The sequence below is a fragment of the Mastigoproctus giganteus genome, chromosome 1, assembly GCF_048544385.1.
Source record: "Mastigoproctus giganteus isolate SK-2022 chromosome 1, ASM4854438v1, whole genome shotgun sequence".
In the NCBI taxonomy this organism is placed as follows: domain Eukaryota; kingdom Metazoa; phylum Arthropoda; class Arachnida; order Uropygi; family Thelyphonidae; genus Mastigoproctus; species Mastigoproctus giganteus.
In genome coordinates, this window is record NC_143575.1 from 160,235,226 (window position 1) to 160,260,904 (window position 25,679).

General features: G+C 36.5%; 1 protein-coding gene across 1 annotated transcript in view; it reads right to left on the reverse strand.

Annotated features, from left to right (window-relative positions):
* gprs (speckle type BTB/POZ protein) overlaps window positions 1-25,679 on the reverse strand; it is a 111,035-nt gene that overhangs the window by 35,756 nt on the left and 49,600 nt on the right. The window contains exons 4-5 of the mRNA XM_090382837.1: window positions 15,912-16,029; window positions 97-254 (exon numbers count right to left, since the gene is read on the reverse strand). Of these exons, the coding sequence (XP_090238963.1) occupies window positions 97-254; window positions 15,912-16,029 (276 nt within the window). The remainder of the gene's footprint in view (window positions 1-96; window positions 255-15,911; window positions 16,030-25,679) is intronic.

Sequence of the window (25,679 nt, forward strand, 5' to 3'; positions counted from 1 at the left end):
TTTGCAGCCATGTTTTTTTTTTTTTTTTATTATTGTACACATTTTATTTTATGACTGTTTTTTTATCTTAAATATTATTATAATCATTTTGCTTACCTTCTGTACCAGAGATTTGGTACATTTGTACTGAATATACCTCTCTGCTGAAGCCAAGAGCGCACATACAGTATCAACATTGATACAACATTGAACAAATCCCATACATGCTCTTCGCAGTTCATCAAGCCCATAGTAATCTGCTGCATTCATGAGACCTGCAGTGTTTAAAAAGAATGATTATTATAGTTATAACATTATCTGATGTGCAAATCACCATTCAAACCATAAAATTAGCATTTTAACATATGGTAGAAGTGCATTATATAAGTACAGTTTGTAATAAGAAGTTTGCTATAACAAACATTGGTTTATTAATTTTCTGAAATATTATTTAATATTTTAGCAAATTATAATGTCATCATTTATTAATTTGCTAAAATAAACATTAATTTCCAACCAAATATTATTAACATTAAATATACTGGAATTCTTCAGTAATAAAAAATAAATTGCATGAACGTTTTGCTATAACAAGTGCTTCACACTATAGGGTCATCCATCCATTTGGGGTGGCCGTTCTGTAGTCAGGTGGGCAGGAGCAGCAGTGCATAGTACATGGCTTCTTGATTAGACTGGGGTTCGATCCCATGACCACCAAATACGGAGGATGCGGAAAGGTCAGGGAATGACCACCGCATATCCCGGAGCAATATGGCCTTAGTTGCCAATGCTCCTAAAAACCAAATAACAAACAAACAAAAACAAATCCATTTGGAGATGGCTAAAAGTAAAATGTTTTGAAATAACAACTTCAACCTTTTACAATTTGACATGCACCAAACATTTCTTACAAGGATGGGAGATGGTGATTAGAAAAGAAAAGCTTGCAGCAAATTATTTAATATGCATGATGTTCTTACCAAATTCCAATATAAAAAAAATAAGTAACAATATATCTGGTAAATTTGGAGGCCAGAATCACCATTACTGCACAGTTGCTACCTGAATTTTTTCCAGATAATTGCAGACTGCTAATAACCAATGTGGTGGTGTGCCATCATAATGAAAAATGGCTATGTTTGTGTTTTCCTGTTCCAATTGGGGCAGAAGGAATCTGTTTCGTAGAGATGGGATACATTTAAACAAAGGTGGTGTAAGAGTTTTTGCCAGTATCATTGAGGATACCTTAAAGGTTCAGGGAAACTGCTAGTGTGGGGGAACAAGGGTAATACAGATACAAGTTTATCTGATAATACTGGTCAAAGTAACGCTTGCACATACCTCAAGAGTTCTTGTTTGTTACCACAACAGAACATATTAGCAAGATGGTCCGAGGACAGAAACATTTTAAATGAGCAGGTAACTAGGGGCTCACATCTGGTGAGTATGAACTTGGCACACAACCCAGGGTCCTGAGCTGGATATCACCATTCAGTGGCTTGTTGCAACTGCCTTCAATGACCCTCATATTACATGCCTGAGAGATGATACAGAAATCATCAACAAAGAGGGTACTCTTTGTGTTGAAGGAGGTTGTTCATTAATATAATTAACTTGTAAACAAAAAACATAACGCTTAGGACTGACCCTTGGGGACTCCCTCCTCTTGACAAACAGGTAGAGAGAGAGAGAGAGAGAGAGAGAGAGAGAGAGAGAGAGAGAGAGAGAGAGAGAGAGAGAGAGAGAGAGAACGGACTCCACATGAATGGTTTAACAAAAGATCTTTAATAAAAAGGGCTAGAAGCCTTAAGACCAAGGCCCCAAGTGCCAAGCAATAGTCCCCATGTGATCTTTCTAGTGTTTTCCCTAGGGGAAGTACTAGTGCTTTAATAAAGTCCACTGCTCACAACATTACTGCTTCCCTTGCTGAGCAACGTCACTGCTTCACCGCTAGCAACATTACTGCTAACACCTGCTTGCAACGTACTGGTCTCTTCTTCTCCTGATTGCTTGGTCACTGGTTGGCATTGCTCCTGCCTCCATGTAGCAGGGCCATTAACTTGGGAGAAGGGATTCCCCTTTTCCAGGGCTAAAAGGAGCAGCAATGGATTGCGATGCATATCCACCGCTAGAGCCTACAGGCTCCAGAATTGTTAACACTGTCTCCGAGCATGACTCAAATCGTCCAAAGAGACTGTGGATGGAAAAACAAATTACAGACATGCCAGCATTTCTCATAATGCATTCACTATCCACACAAACTGTCAGCAAGTTATCGCTTTTTCTAATACAGAAATGTTTAGAATCAGTTGTTGGATCTCCTAAAACGGTTAAACATCTCTAATCTGGAGACCTAATTGAAGCATCCAAGCCAAATCACTCAGAAAAATTTTTAAAATTAACAACATTTAACAATATTCCAGTGTCAGTTACGCCCCATAACACTCTGAACGCCTCTAAAGGAGTTATCAGTGAATGGGACTTATTAACTGTCTCTGAGGAAGAAATACTACAAGAACTTAGTGAACAAAAAGTGACTCATGCATGAAGAATTAACTAAAAAAGATGGCAACCAGTCCATCATTTTGACATTTGGTACACCATTTCTTCCATTTTCTGTTAAAGCAGGTTACTTAAACTGCAAGATTCAGCCTTACATCCCAAATCCCATTCGCTGCTTTAAGTGCAAAAGTACGGCCATTCTCAGACGGCGTGCAGAGGCGATGATGTGTGCCCAATTTGTGGTTCCAAGGAGACTGTACAGCTTCCACCCCTATTTGCTCAAACTGTAAAGGAAGCCATCCTGAATTTTCTAAAGCATGTGACTATTGGAAAAGAGGCAAAAGCATCCAGAAATATAAAGTGAAGCATAAAGTCACATACCCTGAAGCAAGAAAGCAAGTGCTGCTAACCATACCTAGCAGATTATATGATCTGTTACTAGAAACAGCTGCAATTCAAACAGATGTCTCTGTAGTACTGACCGTTTCATTTGCCACCTGGGCCAAAATTGTATTAACATACAACAAGAAACCTACGGTCAATGAAACTAGCAATACACTGATCGGTATCCCAAATGATGCTATCTAAACTTGCCAGAAACAAAAGAATCAACTATTATTGAAAATCAGAAGTGAAAACACACAATAGCATTATGGAAATTGATGTTCAATCAGAGGATGACAACACAATACTAGAGTTACATGCTAATGATACCATGGGTATAGGACACCCAATCTTTCCCAGAAATGAAAAATCAAAACTAAGCAGACAGAAACCTCAGAAAAAAAGTCAGATCAATCTTCCTCAAATAAACACAACCAATGAATAAATTCCTACAATGGAACTGTAGAGGATTACACAGTAATACTGATTACCTGAGTGATTTACTAATTCAAACTAACACATTAAGTGTATGCTTACAGGAAACCTTTCTATCACCACAAATTTCCCTCAAATTAAAAAATTATACTATGTTTAGGCAAAACAGAGATTCTGATACTCCTGCTCATGGCGGGGTAGCTATTCTTGTCAAAACTACTATACCATCAAGACATCTCCAACTTTAAGCCTCTTTAGACATTGTAGCAGCTCGGATAGCAATGGGAATATTGTTAACACTTGCATTCATTTATATCTCACCATTATATTATCCTTGCTCCCAGACTGAACTTGATAGTCTTATCACACAACTTCTACCTCCTATTTGTTTACTCGGCGATTTGAATGGTCACCATCCATTGTGGGGATCTTCCACCATGGATAGGAGATGCCAATTGATTGAAATATTCCCGGATAACCATAATCTGACTGTATTAAACACTGGGTCTCCAACTCATGTTCAACTACCTACAGGTACAACATCAGCCATCTGTTCAGGATCTCTTTTTCCAAGCATGGAATGGTTAGTGCTGAATGATCCATTCCACAGTTATATCTCACCATTATATTATCCCATTACCATTTTCCCATTATCAGTTCAATTCAAACACAGGTCGTGTCATGTCCTAAAGGCCGTACTTCTTAGAATTTTCACAAAGCAGACTGGAAATATTCCACTTGTATCCTCCTTAACAACCAATATGTACAGCAAAAACATATTGATGACATAACCGAGCATATTACCAGCCATATTATTATCAGCAGCAGAAATTTCCATTCCACAATCCAACCAGCTCCAACGTGTATACCAAAATTAGTGGTGGAATGAAGATTTCTCCAAAGCGAAACGAGAATAAAACTGAGCTTGGAACCAATTTAGCAAATTCCTAACTACCACCAACCTAATTGTTTTCAAAAAACTCAGAGCCAGAGCAAGACAAATTAGGAAAAAAGCAAAACATGACTCCTGGATTAACTTTGCCTCAACTATTAACAAAAATACTGACACTTGGATTATCTGGAAAATATACAAGCACTCAATGGGAAATTTCTACCACTGCAGTCTCCAATAATACAACGGAATGGACAGGACTTATCCTCTCCTACTTGTTTTACAAATGCTTTAGCAGAATCTTTCTACAATATTTCTGCCTCTTCCTCTTGTGTGACTTTTCAATGCATTAAAACTAATGAAGAACATCATAAATTGAATTTTTCAACTAGTCTCTCACTTCCATATAATGACCCTTTACTCTAGCTGAGCTGAAAGAATCCCTGAGGAAATCTCCAACTAGTGCAGCAGGACTAGATGGCATTCACTACAGTATGCTGAAGCATCTATTAATGCTCTTTTACAACTGGATCTTCTCAAAAAATACATACCCTCTTTCATGGCATCATTCCTATATTTGCCCTATACCAAAACCAGGCAAAGATTCTTCTCAAATTCAGAATTACAGACAGATATCATTGACAAGCTGTTTGGGCAAAATATTTGAAAGGATGGTGCATAAGAGGCTCACCTGGATTCTAGACTCCCAAAATCTGCTTTCTGGCGATTAGTATGGCTTCCATAAAAACGAGTCTACCCTAGATTTACTTATCAAAATTTAATCCAACATACATAATGCCTTCATCAGGAGACAACATCTAGTGATGGTCAACCTAGGTATTCATAAAGCATTTGACACCATATGACATCATGGTACCATTAAAGATATGCATCAGTTAGGACTGAGAGGCTACCTCCCTCTAATAGTTCAGAAGTTTTTAAAGTTACTCACCTTTCAAGTCCGATATCAAAACATGCTGTCAGCATCTCACATTCAAAAAGAGGGTGTCCCACAGGGGTCCATACTGAGTCCAACCCTATTTACGATTAGGGTCAACAATATATTGGAAGATCTTAGAAAATTGATTGAAGTATACATGTATGTTGATGACCTCACCATATCCTGCCAACCACAAAGTATGAATACTATCAAAAGACAGCTACAAATTGCTCAAACCAGAATCCAATATAGGACCTTATGCAATGGATACCATCTTGCTGAACAGACATCTACTACCACTCATTTCTGCAAACCATGGTCACTTCATCCTGATTCTGAGCTAAAAATAAATAATTTGCCAGTTCATCTTGCTCACACTGTCCAATTTCTTGGCCTGATACTATATAGGAAACTGAACTTTCAAGAACACGTGGCCTATCTTCGAACCATCTGCTTGAAGAAACAGAATATCCTCCGGTGTGTGTCATCCATGTCATGGGGCGCTGATCGACATACTCTTATCCATCTTTACAGAGCTCTCATCAGGTCTCGCTTGGACTATGATTCTCCAGTATATTACTCTCCAAGAAAAAGTACTTTAGAGCGATTAAACACCATCCAGCACAGTGCTCTGAGAGCCACTCTACAGGCTTTCAGAACCTCCCCAGTTCAGAGCCTTTACATCGAAGCCCATGATCCTCCCTTACATCTTCACAGAAAAACATTACTTCTGAAATTACAATAGTAAACCAAATGAAAACCAACCTGCTCCACTTAGGTTTAAGGAACTGGCTCAATCATGGAATATAGAAATCGGTAATATATTTCAGGACATGACACCACCAAATCCACCCTGGAAAAATATCTGTGCAATATATGATGACTATTTTCAACAGTGGGGAAAGAACAGTCTCCCACCAATATTGCAGTTACACGAAAGAGTTTTTCTTTCTAAATCAAAGGCATGTGAAATCTATACAGATGGATCTAAAACTGGGATCCAAGTAGGTGCTGTGGCAATCTTCCCATCATTCACCACTTCTGTCTCATTACCAGTAGAATGCAGTACCTTCACTGCTGAGCTTTATACTATAAAGTTAGCTGGATCACATTACTGAACTTCTATTTCTGTCAGCTTTGATATACACCGACTCACTCAGTGCTGTCTCGGCTATAAGTAGTAATACCAACTCCTCCCACCTTGTAATAAAACAAATACATTCTAAATTAGTTGCGTGTAATGAGTCAAATGAAACTGACATTCTGCTGGATCTCAAAGCATTCTGGGATAGCAGGGAATGAAAAAGCAGACCTTGCAGCCAAACAACCAGATATTTCTATTTTACAGACTTTAAGTTTCATATACTGATTTTTTCAAGCCCATCATCAGTAAAGCATGCTACAATAGCTGTTCAATAATCTGGAGAGGTTATCCAGGCAACAAACATTACTGAATAAAACCAGATCCAAAGCTGTGTCTCTCCAGCTTCTGGAAAAGCAGGCAAGAAGAAATAATTCTAGGAAGGCTAAGAATTGGGCATACTCACCTCACACACCTCTATCTATTAATGAATGACAGCGCTCCTCAATGCACATCATGTCACGTGCAACTGACTATTCATCATTTATTAGTGAACTGTCCTCACCTTCTTAATATCCACTCAAAAAGCTTTAAATCATGTCCTAATGCACAGTCATCACTAACATTATTGCAGATTCTTGAGGATGATCCTAATAAGAAAGAACTGTTTACCTTCCTAAATAACATAGGAGTATACCATAATATATAGCAGGTATTACAATAAAGTATTTCCTATTAACCATTAGAAAGACACAATATCTAGCAGCCTGTGTTGTAAAATTCCAACAAACAACAACAACCTTAAGATCAAGATTATCAATGTCTTTTAAAATTCCAAATCTCCAAGTGGCATCATACACTTTTTCCATATTTTTCTGTACACACTGTACTTTCCTGAATTTCAATTCTGCACTGCTTATATCCGTGTGGCACCACGTCTCTGATATCACAACAATATCCGCTTTTGATGTCTTGACCAGCACTTCAAATTCAACAAATTTATTTACTATAATCCTAGCATTGGCGTACATGTAAGTATACATACACCTATTCTTACTCTTAGTTGACCTAACACAACCCATGTATTTACTTGTTCCATGATGACTCCCAGCAGCCTTTGAAATCCTCAGTACCTCACTTTGCAGGTTGCTCATTCCAATAGAAGCAGTGCAAGAATCACTTTCACCTCTGCCTGTGGCTACCATTGATCTATTAGTCTGTGAGGCGCCTCCGTAGCCAGGTGGGAAGGAGCAGCAGTGCGTAGCATATGCTTCTTGATTAGACCGGGGTTCGAGCCCGTCACCACCAAATACGGAGGATGCGGAAAGGTCAGGGAATGACCACGCATATCCCCGGAGCAATATGGCCTTAGTTGCTAATGCTCCTAAAAACCAAAATAACAAATTAGTCTGTGAATATCTCCCAACCTAGCAATTTTCCGACCTACCTAACACTGCCGCGATAGCAACGGCAAATATTCTTGCACCCTAAGTGTATCCCATCCCTGTAGAAACAACCTCTCCTGTTAACAAACACAGATCACACTGAGAAAAATTCTACTCCATGAGTCTTGCACAATCTCTTCAAGGCCGAACTGATTGACAAGGTTCTCATCATTGCAGACACTTTCAAATTTGACCCTAACTCGCCACTTTTTTCAACACTGACCTGTACTTGTTAAGTAAGTCCACAGATCTCCTACTCTTAATGTCGCTAGTACCAACGTGTAAATATATCACCCTTTGTGCTCTTAAAAGATGATATCTGATCTACAACATCAACTTTTGCCCCTGGCTGACATATCCTGGTTCTATTCCATCTATCCTTTTTACACAATATATTTTCAGTCTCTCTGATAGAGTCACTGACAATAACTCCCGAGGGACTAGTGGATTCTGCTCTGAAGGTTGCCACTGTGTTGCCTGATAATCAAGTGCAAGCTCTAGCATTTATGTGAGCAGCTGAGAACCTGATGGGTCTCCCAATTTAAGTCCTTCGAGAGCATCTACCCTATCCTTCAGGCTCTTATAAAGGCCCATAACAACGCTGAGTTGGCACCTAACTTCTTCACACTGCTTACATCGAGCAGACACAGACATCCCCTTTGGCAACATCATGTCCTGTCCCAGAAAGTCTGCAAACATTTCACAAGTTGCACATTTCCTTAGGATGTGATGCGTTGAAGAATTGCCCCCTTTGGTTCTCCCCTGAGCCACAGCACTCCCGCTACTTTGTGCACATTGCTTTGCTGCTCAAGTCTGTGGCATGATTGCCATTTAAATACCATTTAATTCATTAACAATGAAAATTATAAGGTTAATAAATTTAATTGAATAATTTACTATGCTATACTTAACTATACAATACTGTACTAAGCTAATACAGTAATACGTATTCCACTATATAGCTTTACACAGTCCTTTTTTTGAAAAAAAATAGGTGCTAGTACTCATTCTTTGCTATGAGGAAAAATTTAAAATTAAAAGGATATGAAAAGTACTCTGAAAAAAATTTTTTTTCCTGATATTGTGACCTTAGTAGTAATGTTTTTGGATTAAGAACAACAAATTTAGTATATTAACACAGTTTATTAAGCATAAATTTATTATTCAAGTATATAAAAAATAATTAAATGTGAGTAAAATAAGTAAATAAATCGGTCAACTACTGAGTGCTGGGCACTCCGGACGAAAGGGTCTGTAGTCACGAATGGTCGTTCGTGTAGTATCTCAAATAGAGAGCTTTTGGTAACTGAAAAAGGTTTCCAGTACCCCTGCTGGCCTAAAACCAAGGAACTAACAAAAACGTCTATTAGAGTGTTTCCAGTTGTTGTATGACACGGGTGGGAGAAGCAACTCCGATCTCTTCCTGGAGAAGCGATTAAACTCTTGGGGGAGAAGCGACTCGCAGGTGAGGGCCGTGCAAGGCTCTGTGCAGGTGCCTACCCACCACTGGCTCTGAGTACCTCCATGCCGGGACAACTCCAGCTTTGAAAATTTTTAAAAAATACTTTTTGTTTCAAAAGTTATAAATGACCTTTATAGAATTATTAACTATTTAGCAACCTTTTTATAACCAAAAGGAGAGTTACTTAGTACAAAGAAGCTCACTATCAAAGTGCAATATTTTTTTATTTTTAATTTTAACATAAAAAGTAAATGATAGATTTCAATCGGAATAGTTTTCCATTAATTAGCATCGAATAATGCATAGCTAATGTGATTTTTAAATTTTTAGCTCCATTAGTGAAAGAAATAGAGGGGGGAACACAAAAATTACTCACATTTTCCTGTCTGGCACCAGGATTTTAATTTTACAATTTTAATTTTAAAACTGTATTTAAACCTACTCATTGAGCTCTTTCCAACGGTGTATAATAAGCTATAAGTTGTCAACATTTTTTGTCCCCCCCACATTTTACCCCTCCATTTCTTAGACAAATTTTTGTGAACAATGATCAATAGGCATTATGTTGGCCCACAATGATGTACAAACCTACACAAAATTTCGAGTCAATAGGTTGAGTGGTTCCAGAGATACAATGCTGCGACGGACGGACGGACGGACAGACAACCGAGTGACATTATAAGGGTCCTTCGTTAGACTACGGACCCTAAAAATAATAAGTAAAAATAAATAACATAAGTAAAATTAATTTCATAAAGTTTTTGTAGAATATTCCAAATTTTGATTAAGTTCTCATCCGACACCCTATGCCGACTTCTTTTCTTCCTCTTTGTGTGTCGGTTGCTGAATGACATTTCCGAAGCAGCCACAAATCGACATATTTTGCTGGATCGAAGCAGGTCAAGCAGAGGCTTGCAATTTTAAGAAACAGTAGTGAAGAAACTATTTTTGTCATCAACAAAGCTCTTGTTGGGCTGGTAATAAGATGGCCCCTATACAGGAAAAATTTCAACACCACTGCAGTAGAAGGTGAGCGCTCATTGGGAATACCCCTTGATCTGCTCACTGTTGACCAGCCCAACACCTTCTCCGTATGTGGAACAGGTGGTCGGATAGGTTTTTACCAGGTACCACTAAGATGTAGAATGGTAATCCCTTTAGCTCTCTTAATTTGCGCAGCAGCACTAATTGCCTAAATTGCCTGAAGGCCAGAAATGCGAACAGTGCGTACCGAGTTAATTCTCCGTTCACTGTATGAAAATTTTCTTCGTTCAACGGAAAGTATTTTAAACGTTACTTCCAAGGGGAATTCAAAATGATTCGCTATAAAAGGACTTCGTTAAACAAAGGTCCGACTGAGTAATTCAGAATTATGAAAATGGTTATAGTTTTATATAGAAAATATCTTAACAATAGGCAGTGAAAAATGCAAATTTAGTTAAATAATTTTAAGCCTATTTGAATAGTAGGTAAACATGTAAAAAAAAATTTACTGAATATTACAAATTTCGAAGTGCATTGCGTCAAAATGTAAAGTCACTGTTAGTAAAGGTGCTGGTATGCCATACCGCTGCATACCATCCCAAAAAAAGCACTAGCTTTACATTTGTAAAATAATAAGAGAAGTTTACCTCAATATAGTACGTAGAACAATTCCGCATAATACTCGCCAGAAATCAAAACGAAAAAAATTGAAAATTTTACATTAGAGTAACAAATAATTAAAAATCAATTTAACACAATTAAAAATCAATTTAATGCAACTAAAAATAAGAAAATTAATTTAACGAAAAAATTGCAAAACAATTTTCCTTCCTCTATGCTATCGCAACACCAGATTTCACTTTTATCCAAGGATTAAATTATAATTTACCACCTCAAAAACTACCAAAAAACAGTGCATAATTGATATTGAATTTGGACTTTGTAATGTTCCACAAAAAGATTTATTTATTCAACAAGTTAACCAAGTGGTGAATAACATAAAAGTAATGCGATTTCCTAAATCGAATACACATCACAGTTCAACTTTACGTGAACTTCGGGAGTAATACTCGATAAACCTGATAATAAGTTAGATTCAGTTGTTTCAGATACCTCCACCTATCTTGAAGTAGACCCGGCACTATTTATCAATTTGGTCAATCAATACAATGAAACATTAACCCTGTATCAAAAACATGACTACATTACTATGGCTCAGTTAAAGGAATTAAAGGCCAGAACATACAATATTCCTGCACTTTTCGGTCAGGTAAAATTACCCAAGATTGGATTTCCTATGCGGCTTATTGATTCCTACAGAAACTCGGAATTTTCACCCCTGGCCACACATGTATATAGCATTATAAAACCTTTTAGACAGGCGATAACAATTTGGGATTAGGAACTACGATACATTATTTAATAACCTTAAGGACTGTAGACTTGGCGGTAATGATAATTTATTCTCACTAGATGTTACCTCGTTATATACGAATGTAAACGTTGAATACACATTAGATATTCTTTGGGCTATGTTAAATAATAACTTGATACTGATTAATTATACGAAGCTTCCTATTATGAAAATTTTTCATTTAATTAAACTGTTAGTTGAGGCCATCCACATTTCATCCACTTTGAGACACAGTGTACAAACAATTTTTTGGTTTGCCAATGGGATTGAGCCTGCGTGAGTGGCTTAATATCGGAGATCTATCTCTCGACGATTGAGCATATACATTTGACGCTTTTTCGACCTCCTATCACATACCTGGGAGGTATTTAGATGATGTTCTAGTTATTACTGATAGTAGTACTATCCAAGACATTTTAAATTTGTTTAATAATATTCATTATAGACTCAAATTTACATTGGAAAGGGAGGATACGGATACAAAATCATTAAATTTTCTAAATTTCATGCTTACTTGGAATTCGAGTCAAGCTTACATGCTTGACTCGAATAAAATCCAATTTAACATCTACCGAAAAGCTACAAACACTGGTATGCTTCTACATTATCCCAGGGGCTCACATCAGGTGAGTATGGGCTTAGCACACCCAGGGTCCTCAGCTGGATATCATCATTCTTTTCTTTCTTGGTGATTCCTTTCTACTTCTGACTCTTGTTTTTTCTCTCTCTCTCTCCCTCTCACACACACACACACAGGGTAATTCAGAAATTTTTTTTTAGCTGTTACAGTATAAGCCTCATGCTTCCTTGCTCCATATGGCTAATAATAATAATAATAACAGCTATCACCCGTTCACCTACAAAAGATCAATTATCTTTTATTATTATTATTATACGCCATACGGTGCAAGGAAGCCTAAGGCTTATGCTGCACCAACCAAAAAATAAAAAAATAAAAATTCCCGAGTTACTCTGAGAGAGAGAGAGAGAGAGAGAGAGAGAGAGAAGTAGAAAGAGAAGAATGATGATATCCAGCTTAGGACCCTGGGTGTGCCAAGCCCATACTCACCAGATATGAGCCCCTATGACAGAATCTGCTTTGGGCTCAGAAATACAAATATTAACCAGCAGATTCTTAAACAGGGGTTATCCCCTTGCTACAATAAACCGAATTAGGGTACAAGCTAAGGATAGGATACAAAATGCTATACCAACCAACAATAGTAATATCAAAAAATACTTTATTTCTGTCCCATATGTTGAACAGAGGCACAAACAGCTTAACAGATTCTTTAAAGATACCAAATTTAAAATTGTGGCCAGGCCAATACAGAAATTACCCACTATACTGAACAATCACTCAGTCCTTTTCTCATTTGCAACACAAATTAATGACCTGGTATACAACATTTCTTGTGGTGACTGTGACTCGCCTTACCAAGGTTCAATGCATTTTCCTCTAAATATTTGTGTTAATCAACATGCAGCCTCAGTTCGTGCTTCTCTTTCAGCAGTGTCAGAATTAGCCTTTCACGGCATTAACGAAAAACATACTTTTTTATTTAACGAGGCCAAAATACTTAGACCAAAATACCAAAATACATGAATATTAATTGCAGAAACCATTGAAATTAAATTACACGAGAATTCTGTTAATGTTTGTCGGCCATATCTGATCTGCAATTCGTGGGCCTTTACGCACATGCGCAAAGACAAATAATCCCTATTTAAGTTTCATGCTCACCCCTATTGAGTAGTTTTCATTCCTGTGATCACGACATACGGTCGAAAAGCACTGTCAGCTTCAGGAAGGAAAATCGTTTCGCAATTTTTTCATTAAATTCTTTTAATTTTCTTATTTTAATTGTGTTTAATTGATTTTTAATTATTTGTTACTGTAATTTAAGATTTTCGATTTTTTCTTTTTGATTTCTGGAGAATATCATACGGAAGTGTTGTACGTACTATATTGAGGTAAACTTCTCTTATTATTTTACAAATATTGATATCAATGTAGAATGTATTGAGCATTACAGCTCTGGTTCGTACTATATAGTTTTACATTATACTGTAGCTATCAAATTTGAGATATATGAGGGTGGTTCAATAAAGAATCGCCCTGACCTAGCTGCAGAGGTGCTAGCTTGTTGATTCTTGGCACAAGTTTAAGTCCTCTACATAATCACCATGCAGATTTACACATTTTTCCCATCGATGGATGAGGCTACGGATACAGTTTTTTGTAGAAGTGGTGAGGTTGATCTCTGAACCATGACTCTGTTGCAGAAATGAGTGTTTCGTCGTCAGGGGTGTGGGTTGCGCGAAGAAATTATTTGAGGGAAGGAAACAAGAAGAAGTCCAATGGTGCAAGATCGGTTGAGTAGGCTGGATGGAGATGTATTTCATATCCACAAGTGGCCGCTTGTGTTGTTACAATTTCAGAAGTATGAACTGGGGTATTAGTATGTCTTGAAGCATTCTCACACCTTTGGACAGCATGCCACGCCCACATGTTTTGATTTTCTCCCGTAATTTTGTGAGTAAGTTGGCATAATAGACACCTGTAATTGTTCTACCTTTTGGCAGGTTATCAGTCATTATTATGCCTTTCTCATCCCAAAACACTGTCAGCAAGATCTTTAATGCTGATGCTTGGACCCTTGCCTTCTTGGGGGGGGGGGGGGAAGAACCATGATATTGCCATTCCATGGACTGTTTTTCACTTTCAGGGTCGAGATGGTGTATCCAACTTTCATTCTGAGTGATTAGATGAGAGAATAAGTCTTCCTCATTTTTTTGGCACAGGGCTAACAACCCTTGTGATTTCTGTTGTTGATCAGCCTTCTGGAAACGAGTCAATAATCGGGGACTCCATCTTGCACTCAATTTCTGTAAATGGCGTAGGTCATGAAGGACTGTTTCAACAGAGCCTACACTATTCTTCACCTCCTGGGACAATTCATGCACAGATATCCAGCGATCTTCCATGATTAACAACTCCACTTTTCTGATCGTGTTGTTATCGATGGCTGAATGGAGATGATCTGGAATGGGCTCAGATTCTACCGATGTCTGACCACACCTAAACTGTCTATGCCAGTGCTTCACAATGCCATAGGATGGGGCTTCATCCTTATATACAACAATCATCTCCTCATGGATTTCTTTAGGAGATTTCCCCTTTAAGAACAGATACTGGATTACAGCTCTGGCTTCAACTTTGTCTGTGATGCTACTTCGTCACACATTCAGCTCTGTAAGAGAAAAAGAAATTAAGACACAGGGCTGAAATTTTACACCTTTAGCACAGAGGATATGTATGATGCTACACACAAAATATCATGACTCTGCAATATGTGGAAGTAGGTGAGGGAGATTCTTTATTGAACCACCCTCGTAAGTTATCAAGTTACACTATACCGTAATGATCACAATGCTAAATTAGTTATATCCTTAGCTAAATATAAAAGATATATGCCCAAAAAGTGATTAAAACCTTTAAAATGCTTATTTATTACAATTAAAACCCTACTATTCTTCTACGCTACTGATTATACTACGATATTCCATCCAAAACATCAATATGATAGTGGTAAGAGTAGCAAGTTGTAACTTACAAAGTCACTAGCTAAATTTAGAAAATAAGCTAACAACCGGCACTAAGTCCATTTAATCTATTTGTAAAACACAGATTAATATGCTAACTAATCAAAAATACGATAAAATTTCAATGAAAACTTATCGGCTTGCAGCAGCTACGGAAGTTCATGTCTTCACCAAGTGACACCTGGCGGCCAACCTCATTAATGGCAATCATTTGCATTTCAATGATATTCTCTGAGTTTTATTTAATTTCAAAAAAATATGCTGATCCAGAAAAATTTTAACAAGCTCTTGACTCCAAACAATAAGCTCCTCATCCAGTCTCTAGGTAAAAAACACATAGTCGACACAACAGATTTTCTCAATTTTTTTGTATTTTATTCACCATTTATATTTTTAACTATTAATCTGCCTTAATAATAATTTGCTATAAACAAAAATTTTTTTCCCAAATCCTCACTATGTTTTGCCTTATCCTGAATGAAGAAAATGAAACAAACAGGAAAAATAAATAATCATTTTCCTACTATAACATTTATCCTAGTTGAAAGTAAGATAAACTTTAACTTTCTATTAATCTGCAGATTAATGGAAATTAGGCTGCAGTGCATGATAGGCATCCATGCATATCATACATGGATGCTTATCTGGTTATATAAGAACTAGGCAATGTTGTAACCAGGTAGTCCAACCATTTCTCCGAGTGGTGCTGTATTTAACATTGTATTTCTCTATATTTAACATGAACTTGGCATGTGCACATATCTAGAGAAAGAGTGTGATGACTTACCTAGTAATGTCCTAGCTTGAAGGGTTACACATCCAGTATGTATGTACTCAATTAACTGTCGGAAGACATCAGGTTCAAATTCCTCCACTATAAGAGTTTGGTGGGCATTAACAGGGACCTGCAAAGATGAGATAATTCAGTAATATGACAAAATTATCTTAACATTATATTATTAAATTATTATATTTTGTGAAATATCAAACATTTTTGTATGTGATTTCCTAAAGTATTTCCTCATATATTTTATCTATGCATAGTCTTCCTCCCTACTAAAAACAAAGAGGATAAATAAGAAAATCTGACTCTTTATCTATGTGAAATTTCCAATGATACATCTTCATAAAGACCTTTCCGATGATGGAAAGGAGGCTGATGCCACGGTAGTTCTTGCAGTCCCGGTTATCACCTTTCTTGTGGATCGGTACGATAATGGCTTTCCTCCATGTTAACGGAATTTGTTCGGTGCACCAGATGGTTTTGAGGAGTGAGTGTAGTCGGCGAAGCAGTACATCTCCCCCAGCTTTGATCGCTTCTGTGGTGACTTGGTCCACTCCTGGTGCCCTGCCATGCTTCAGGGATTGTATGGCTGCTTTCACTTCTTCTACTGTAGGCTCAACATCGACCATGGAGACCTCAGGGGGGTCGATCGAGAGTGCTGTTGCTGGCGGTCCCTGAGGTGGGTCGTGATTATACAAAGCTTTGAAGAATTCACTCCACCGTTGCAGGCGTTCGGATGGTGATCGCACGACGGTCCCATCAGCATTCTTGATGTTGTCACTAGTCAATTTGGTCTTTCCACTCAGACATCTGAGGGTGCGGTAGAGAGTGCGGTACTCGTTTTTGGATGCCGCCACTTCAAGATCGTCTGCCACTTGGTTCCAGTATGCTTCTCTTTCTGCTGTCATTCTTTGTCGGACTTCTCGGTTTAGCTGCCGGTACCGTTCAAAGTCGACCAACTTTGCCTGTTTCCGTTTGTCTTATCTTGAACACCGTTAGTGCATTTATTGGAAAATAAAGGACAAGATTTTAAGGCAGAGTGTGGAATAAAGGATTTCATTCCTGCAAGAATAATTTCATTGACATGATCTGAACAAACAGTGACATTAGAAGATATAAAACAGTAATCCAACCAATGAAAAGAAGAATAGAAATCACATATTAATATTTGAAGAATAGAAATATCACATATTAATATTTGAAGAATAGAAATATCACATATTAATATTTGAAGAATAGAAATATCACATATTAATATTTGAAATAAAGAAGAATAGAAATCACATATAATAGTTCATCCCATTTTACATTCTAATGCCAGATACCACAAGACTGAGAAGGGCCATGAGAGAAAGTCTCCACTGGAGAAGAGACCAGATTGTAATCTGAGGTACCTAGAGGACCACTCACCTCAACCGTGTACTTTTGAAGGGGTGTTCACGAAAAAAAATCAAACATTCTATGCATGGTTAAGGCTGTTTGGTATTCTACATTCTAGAATACCAGACAGTCAAACTTTTTTGGTCGTGCACCCTTATTTTACTTAAAAGGACTAGCGCACACCCTGGGGAAAAAAATTATATAAGTTTAATATATTTTTTTTATTTATAAATCATTTACATGGAAGGCATTATATCTAAAATCACATATAATTTTAAAAATCACGAATAAAACAAAATTAAATTGAAGTTAAAGTACAAAATTATATGAAATCATTAATGTAACAAGTGTAGTAAATGTAATGTAATACTATTTGTTTTATTTATAAATAATTTACATGATATGCATTATATCTAGATATAATGTATTATATATAGATTATATAGCAGTGTGGAAAACAGCCCTCACGATTTTATTGAGGATTATCTCATGCACCCCACTTGGGAGACCACTGTTCTAGAAGGTTAATGAACAATCTGTACAAGATCATTAGTAACTGCAAAAGCCTCAGCATCTCAGTCAGCTGGGTCAACTTTGCTAACCTCCTGTTAGCAAAGTTAAATTAGAGAAAGTTTCAAAGAAAGGAAGGTAAAGAGTTCCAAGTAATTAGTGGAGTTGGGAGACTAACAGAGGCAGCATATGAATTTGTCAGGATGGGGGTAGAGAGATTTTAAGCCAGGAAGATAAAAAAAAAAAAAAAGAGGACATTCCAAATTACTGTTTCTGATAGGGATATCAGAGCAGACATATGCAGAAGTACTATCTTTGAGGTGAAAGGAACCAGCCTGCAAACACTGTTTTAGAGCTGTACCTTTGAAACATAAGGATGATTGAATCTCGTCATGATGCACATCATAACCTCAAAAGACATCAACCATACAGCATGATGGATGGGATAAGGGCTTGCTGGAGACTAAACATGGGTTTGACCCTCCAATAAGCAAAGTGGTGGGTGACTAGAGTCATGTATCACCCAGTACTGCTGCTGTGTTATCAGCAATACTGAGTCATGTATCACCCAGTATTGCTGATAACACTGAGGGGTGGCATTCCTCTGTGGTGTGGACACCATACGTTGATCCATGCTTACATTGGTTCACACTTGGATGGTCACTTCCAATATACTATTGTTTTGTTTGTTTGTTTTTGGGTTTATTGGGCGCATCGGCAACTATGACCATAGTGCGCCATCAAATATACCAGGTGCAGCAATTCAGGTCTAGCACATGGGGGTGATAGATAGGGGGGGGGGGAGAATCATAACCAGAGTTACTATTACCATTGTGAAAATGCTAACAGAGGATTTAGTTGTCGCAGAATGACTGGACTTCACCGAACTTCAATCCACTTGACTCAAGTGTCACCTGAATATCAGTTCCAACAGTATTTTAGACTCTCAGATCTGAGAGAATGTCTGTGAAAATCTCAAGGGGAGGGGAAAGACAGTGAGGAACAAGTTTTTTTTTTTTTTTTTTTTTTAAATTCTGGTAACGTTTTGTGGTTTATTCATTTAATTATATTCTAAATTCTGTTTTATCTTATAAATTTATAACTGTTGTCAATAAAATGGATGAATTTCAACTACTAGTTAGGTTTACAGATGACTAAATTACCTGAGACATGGTGTCACCCAGACATAGGGATGATGAGTTTCGTTTTAGAACATATATTCTTCTTTACCATTTGGAATGTGCAAAAAAGGATTAAAAGAGGAGAAAGGGGATGCTTTTAACCAAAAACTATGTGAATGGAATAGGGTCATGCCACTAATTTGGAACAATTTCTGGAGGGCATAGCCTGTGTTGATGGTAAGCAGTTAAAAATAATAAAGGAAAGTTGAGAGGGGAATTACAGACTATAATGATAACAGTCTCTATATATAATTTGATTGAGCAAGTATGTCTGAATGGTTTGTTATGGGAGATTTCAATTTGCCACTCATTGATGAAAATCATACTGGCACTGCAAACTTTGAGTAAATTTTTTGAATCAACTTAATCTATCAATATGTCACAGAGTACATACACAGAGCAGGAATATCTTTGATGGTGTGATCACCAGTGATCTTAATAATATCACAAATATGAAGGTGCAGAAACTATTAGCAATGAGTGACCATAGTGTGTCCTAAAGTGGACAATGTCATTTACTAAATCCATCAGTGCTGGATTTAGGTAGTCTGGTGCACATTTATTTAAACTGTCTTTTCTAATGTTTGGCATGTGCACAGGCTCATATATATGAGTGGGATATGAAAGAATGAGAAATAGAAATAAACAGATTTAAACATAAACAAAAACAGCAAACTATGATTTGTTGAATCTGCCATTAACTCAGTGGCAGTGGCACAAAAAAGCATAGCAAAAATGGTAGCAGGTCACCTGACAGGTACTCAACTTTCTTTTCGGTTTCTGGAAAATGTTTTTGGCTTTTTATTATTATTTTTTTTTAATGAGCAAACATTTTATCTTTCCTTAATGAACTGCAATACTTATTGTGTGTATCTTTTGAAGTTTTAATAAAAAATTTTAAAATATACTGCATGTTTTTACCCAGTCACTTTAAAAAAAAAAAATAGACATTTATGAAAAAATATTTTAGAGATAAAATAGAAACGTCAGTCTCTTTATTTTCCAGGTTAAAAGACTATTATGTGTGCAAAATTTCAAACGTGTGCATTAATCAGCTTATTATAGGTATAAATATTAAAAAAAAAATTAAAACATATATATTCAATATTATTAGTTACTTACATTCTCAGGTTTATTTAAAATTTGGTGTGCTTCTCGGTGTGCAAAATTTGAAATTACATACATTGCTTCCCACAGAATAGAGTCCATCTTGGGAGAATGCTAAGTTTCACATTCTTGTCTCTACTGTGCAAAAACAATAATAAATCTTTCAAAAAAAAAAAAAACTAACCACAGTAACTCTGTAGATATTAGTGAAATAGAGGGAGAAGAAAAACAAGTAACCTGAAACTAAAAACAAAATCAGTATTGGTGCTTGTCTAGTCATGCCACTCTTCAAGAAAAAAACCAAATATAGCAACAGACTCCCCATTACAACACTTTTGAAGGGACCAGTCCACTAAAGTAAGTTTCAAAGTACACTGTAACCAGAAAAATGCTGTTTATGAAGCAATAATTAATATGCAAGTGAGAAAACCTGCATGCAAGCATTTTAAACAGGCATACTACAGACATTTAAAAATGCATAGTACTTCAGAAGAACGACAACAATAACTAAAAAAAAAAAAAAAAAAAGTATTGTCATCCTTTCGAGGATTTAGGCCAGCTAGCCTATTCCAGTCTCAGTCCATCTTTTCTGCGGATGTCCCGGATCTCTTCTTCCAACTGGCCAATATTTCATAATCCTCTTTGGTAATCTTGCTGGGTGCATCCTGTCTAAATGATTAATCCATTTTCCTCTGTATTTGTAGATTCTATCTATTATTGAATCAATACCTAATTCTTTGTGAATATTAGAACTTTTATTCTTGTCTAATAATCTATAGAAAAAAAAAAGTATTAAAAGTAGAAAAGCATTATAATGGAAGTTTACTGCAGTCACAATGATGCTGGATCACTTGACAGGGTCTAGCATACAATTTCTGTACAAAATCCAAAAACTGCTTCCAACGATTGCAGTAAAAGTTTGACTATATTTAGGTAGGTAGAAAAATTTTGGAAAAAAAAAATTTTAATCGTTGTTTAACACAGAAGCATTTTTCAGGGACATCTGTCAGGCAACCAACACCACACGGTTAAACTGGAAGAGTATCACATGACTTTCAAGGAAATGAGGAATAAAACTGAGGTTCACTCCAGCATGTTGAAAAAACAAAACAAAGTCAGGCAAAAATTGGATTACTGATCTCCACAAGTGTTAGAAAATACTTTCATTGAATGGGGTAGGGTATACTGGGGTTGTCTTGCACAAGTGTAGGTATTTTGTACTGGTGTAGAGATGCTAAAAAATCTTGAGCTGTGAGCACACAGCACAGAAACTGACCCCCCCCCCCGTGGTCCTTGTGCTAAGGTAGGTCACAAGTATGAAGAATGCAAAGTCAAAAATAAGCCTCAAAATGTGCTGCATTGCAAGTGAAAAAGGGAAATAACCATTCCATAATACTCCTAATGCTCAGGCTATCTACAGGCCCTTAACAAAATGAGAATGAGAACCCAATGTAATTTTAAAAAAATCTCAAAACAAATGCACATTCATGAACAGTTTACAGATTAAAGCACAGGGCTCAAAGGCTGTCAGATTATGTCTTCGTGCTTAGGCATAATCACAAACAAAAACATTAATGTTCTTGTGCTGAACAATGAAGAACCATGATGCTACAAAGGAAGAATAACAGAATACTTGCTTGACTATTAATGTTTGTTTCCTCATGAGCATCAGAAAACAAGGACACTAATAGTCAAGCAAAACAAGGATTATGTAAAAGCAACATGCATAAATATTAACACTCCTTCATGTCTTTATTCCTAATTTTTCTGCACTTTATTTGGCTGGAAATGACTGGAATTAGCTGACAATAAATTAAATGAGATGATTTACAATAAAGACAATTAAATGGGTAATTGTCTTTACATGATTTGATGAAATAATCAAGCAGGAATTCTCAGATGAGAAACTTATCCAATTATAGGAAAAAATAACAGATCAGATAGCAGGCCATGTGCAAGAGACACTGCATAAGGAATTCTGCCAGTCCACGAAAAATAAAAAATCTGTAACTTGACCCCAGGTCCACAAGGATCCCACGGTGGACTCCAGAAATACTGTTTTTGACAGCATATAAGATGCACATTTTTTTTTGAAAAAATGCCTTGAAAAATCACCCTTTGTGCTATATGTAGAAGTGAGCCCTCCCTTGTCAGGGCAAGCGGGCAAGTTGTATTTCACCATTTGGTCGGAATATTTTCATTTCTGAAGGATAACGGAACATCCTAGGGGTATCTTTGGACTTGCAGAGTTGTTTGGAACAGTTTCAAAAGCCAGGGAACACAGGAAAAGCTTTAGAAGCTTCAAGATTCTTCTCCAGGATTCTCAATAGTTCGCCAATCCTTTAAAAGGTGGCACGACTGGCAGGCTTTCGTGATGTTGAGTGTGTCTCCATGTACGGTAGTGTACTTTGTGTGTGAAGTGACTATAATCACGAAAATGAATTGTAATCATTGTGGGCGATTGAAATAAAATAAAGAACAGTGTTAATTGTATAACAGTTGTTTTTAATGAACCCCGTTTTGTAACAATATTGTTTAATCTTGGCATTTGACATTATTTTAAATTTTAACCTCAGAAAATGGCTGCAGGAGAAAAGAAGTTGAGTTACACTATTGGATATAAGCAAAACGCAATAGATCATGCTAAAAAACATGGTAACAGAGCTGCGGAAAGGTTTTTTGGGCCACTGCCTAAGGAAAAAATTTATACACGTCTGGCGGAAGCAAGAAAAAGAACTTCAAGCTGCTAAAAAAAGTAAACACAACCTTCGTCATCCTGCCTCACATTGGCCAGAACTTGAAGATGAAAAAAGTGGGTAGCAGGTGAAAGGAATTTAGGAAGAAGTGTTTCTACCAAAATGATTATGCATAAAGTCAGGATAATAGCAGAAGGATGAGGAATTCTGAATTTTTCTGGAACAGAAGGTTGGTGTTATCGATTCATACAAAGGAATGGTTTATCAATGCATACAAAAACCTCAATTGCACAAAAATTACCAACAGATTATGAAGAAAAAATACTGGGATTCCATAAATTTATAATAAAGGCATGAAAACAAACTTCTTTTGAACTTAGCCAAATAGGAAATATGGACGAGGTCCCATTAATTTTTGATGCACCATCCAACAAAACTGTGAATATCAAAGAGTCTAAAACGGTGTCAATAAAAATCACCAGGCATGAGAAAACACATTACATAGTATTTTTGGCTTGCTGTGCTGCTGATGGCACAAAACTACCACCGTTTTTAATATTGAAAAGAAAAACTCCAGAAGGTGTATTTGTTCATGTTCATCCAAAAGGATGGATGAATCTGGAATGAATTTATGGCTCCAAAAAATATGGGCAAGGCATCCTGGGGGTCTCTTAAGAAAACCATCTCTTCTCATTTGGGACCAGTTCAGAGCCCATAGAACTGAAGTCATTAAAAAGAGGGTGAGGGAATTGAATACACAGGTAGCTGTCATTCCTGATGGACTGACAAGCCAATTGCAGCCTTTGGATGTGTCCATAAACAAGCCACTTAAGAAAAATAAAATAAGCAGTGGAATAAATGGATGGGAGAACCCGATCATGACCTCACACCCACAGGAAGAATGAAGAGGGGCCCACCACTGCACAGGTGTGTGAATGGGTTAAGGAATCTTCTCCAAGATTCCTTAACGTGGTATTCCTTAAAGTGATAAAATAATTATAAAGTCTTTCAAGAAAATTGGAATTAGTAATGCCCTTGATGGCACTGCATTATTTGAAGACAGTGATACCAACATTAGTGAGGAAGAGTTTTTGGGATTTGAAGGCGATGATTTTTTTTTTTTTGGTTTTCAAAATGACTAAACTTTCCCTTTGCAGAATACTAATGTTTTTTACCATTCCCTCACTGTCTTTTTGTCCATTTTCAATTCTAATGGTAGTTTGCTTCATATAAAATATTTTGTAATGTAGCTAAGATTCTTTTATTTCTCTTTTAAATTGCTATATTGATAAATTAATAATAATAATTAAATAATGTATTTTTATACAGTATTAGTATTTTTCTTGATGTTCTGATCACATGTTTAGGATGAGCTTTTTCTTCTATATACATTAGAATAAATATTAAATGCCTAAATACACTAAATTTTTTTTTCCTTAATTTTTCTTTTTAAAATGGGGATGTATCCTATACGCCCATGCATCTTATATGCCATCAAATATGGTAATTGTACTAAGGAGCAAAGTAAGAAGGCCTGAAGAAACTTCCACAGAAGGAGTTGACAACAGCTCCTCACAAGAACCTGAACCACTAAAAGAAATTTACTCTGAAACCAGGAAAAGATAAATCAAGCTCATCAAACTGAAAGCATAAATCTGGAAGACATTTGTCAATATTGCAGGGAATTAAGACTGAAAAGAATCACAACAAAAATCACATCAAGGGAAATATACAGTAACATCTAACAAGAAAACATGGCAGAAACAACCATCTGGGTATCGTCCATGTGAGACACCCTAGGGGAATCTATACATATAATTTTCAATCGTAACTCACATTCACGCTAACATCACAGGATGATATAAGTAATGAAAGCCTAAGTGCTGATGACTACATGCCACACTGCAAAAGAACCAGATATTAATCCAAGTGAAGTCAATGACAAGGCAACAGATAAATATTAGCAAATGCCCCAGAAAATACCTCATGGAAGGCACACCAATTAAGGGTCTCCACATGCTGAAACCACAAGTCAATTACAAGTCAAGTGCTATTACTCTAATTTAATATATGTCTAGCAGAGAGCCACTAATCCATCCATCTGGAAGCAAGCCCTGAAAATAATTTACGACAAGGAAAAAGGGACACCAATTTGAGTTCTTAACTGTCCAACTGCACTCCATCCTGTGTTGGTTAGATATAAGAATAAATAACTACAGCCAGAATTAATACAATTATAGAAATCAACAGAGCATAGTCTCCCTACAAATCTGGTATCAAGAAAGGCCAGGGTACTTAAAAGATGCTTTATCAGGAAGTCACACTAGCAAGAAGCAATCCCCATAAATACATGCTTAGGTCTTATATATTTCTGCATCACTGACTTTTGTGGCAGAGCATTCTCAAGTGCATCAGAGTCAATAACTGCTCCAAGCAAATCTATAACATAATCAGAAGCTACTTCACAACTGGTTGAGATCACAGAGAATAAGGTTGCTTTTTGAACTGTTTTTTATTTTTATTACTTAAAAAATGGTTTCTTTTTCTTTAAAATTAGTAATGAACTTTCTACTTCTGTTTATCTGATAAAGCTGGTTAATTTGGTCTTTACTTGGTAACTGAAACTGCTTGAAAAATCAAAGTTGTAGTCTGCCACCATTATTGTTCTATCACATAAGAATGACATCAATTATAATAATATTATAATAAGAACAACATAAATCTGATTCAGTCGTCTTCTATGTAATTCCATAGGAGCATAGTTATATTGGAAATGCTTTTATTAAGTCCATTAAACTATAAATTTATAGCAATACAAATGCAATTTCATAACTTAATTGTATCACACAGTACATAATGAAACTTAAAATAGTAAATACTGCTTATGAATAAGTAAA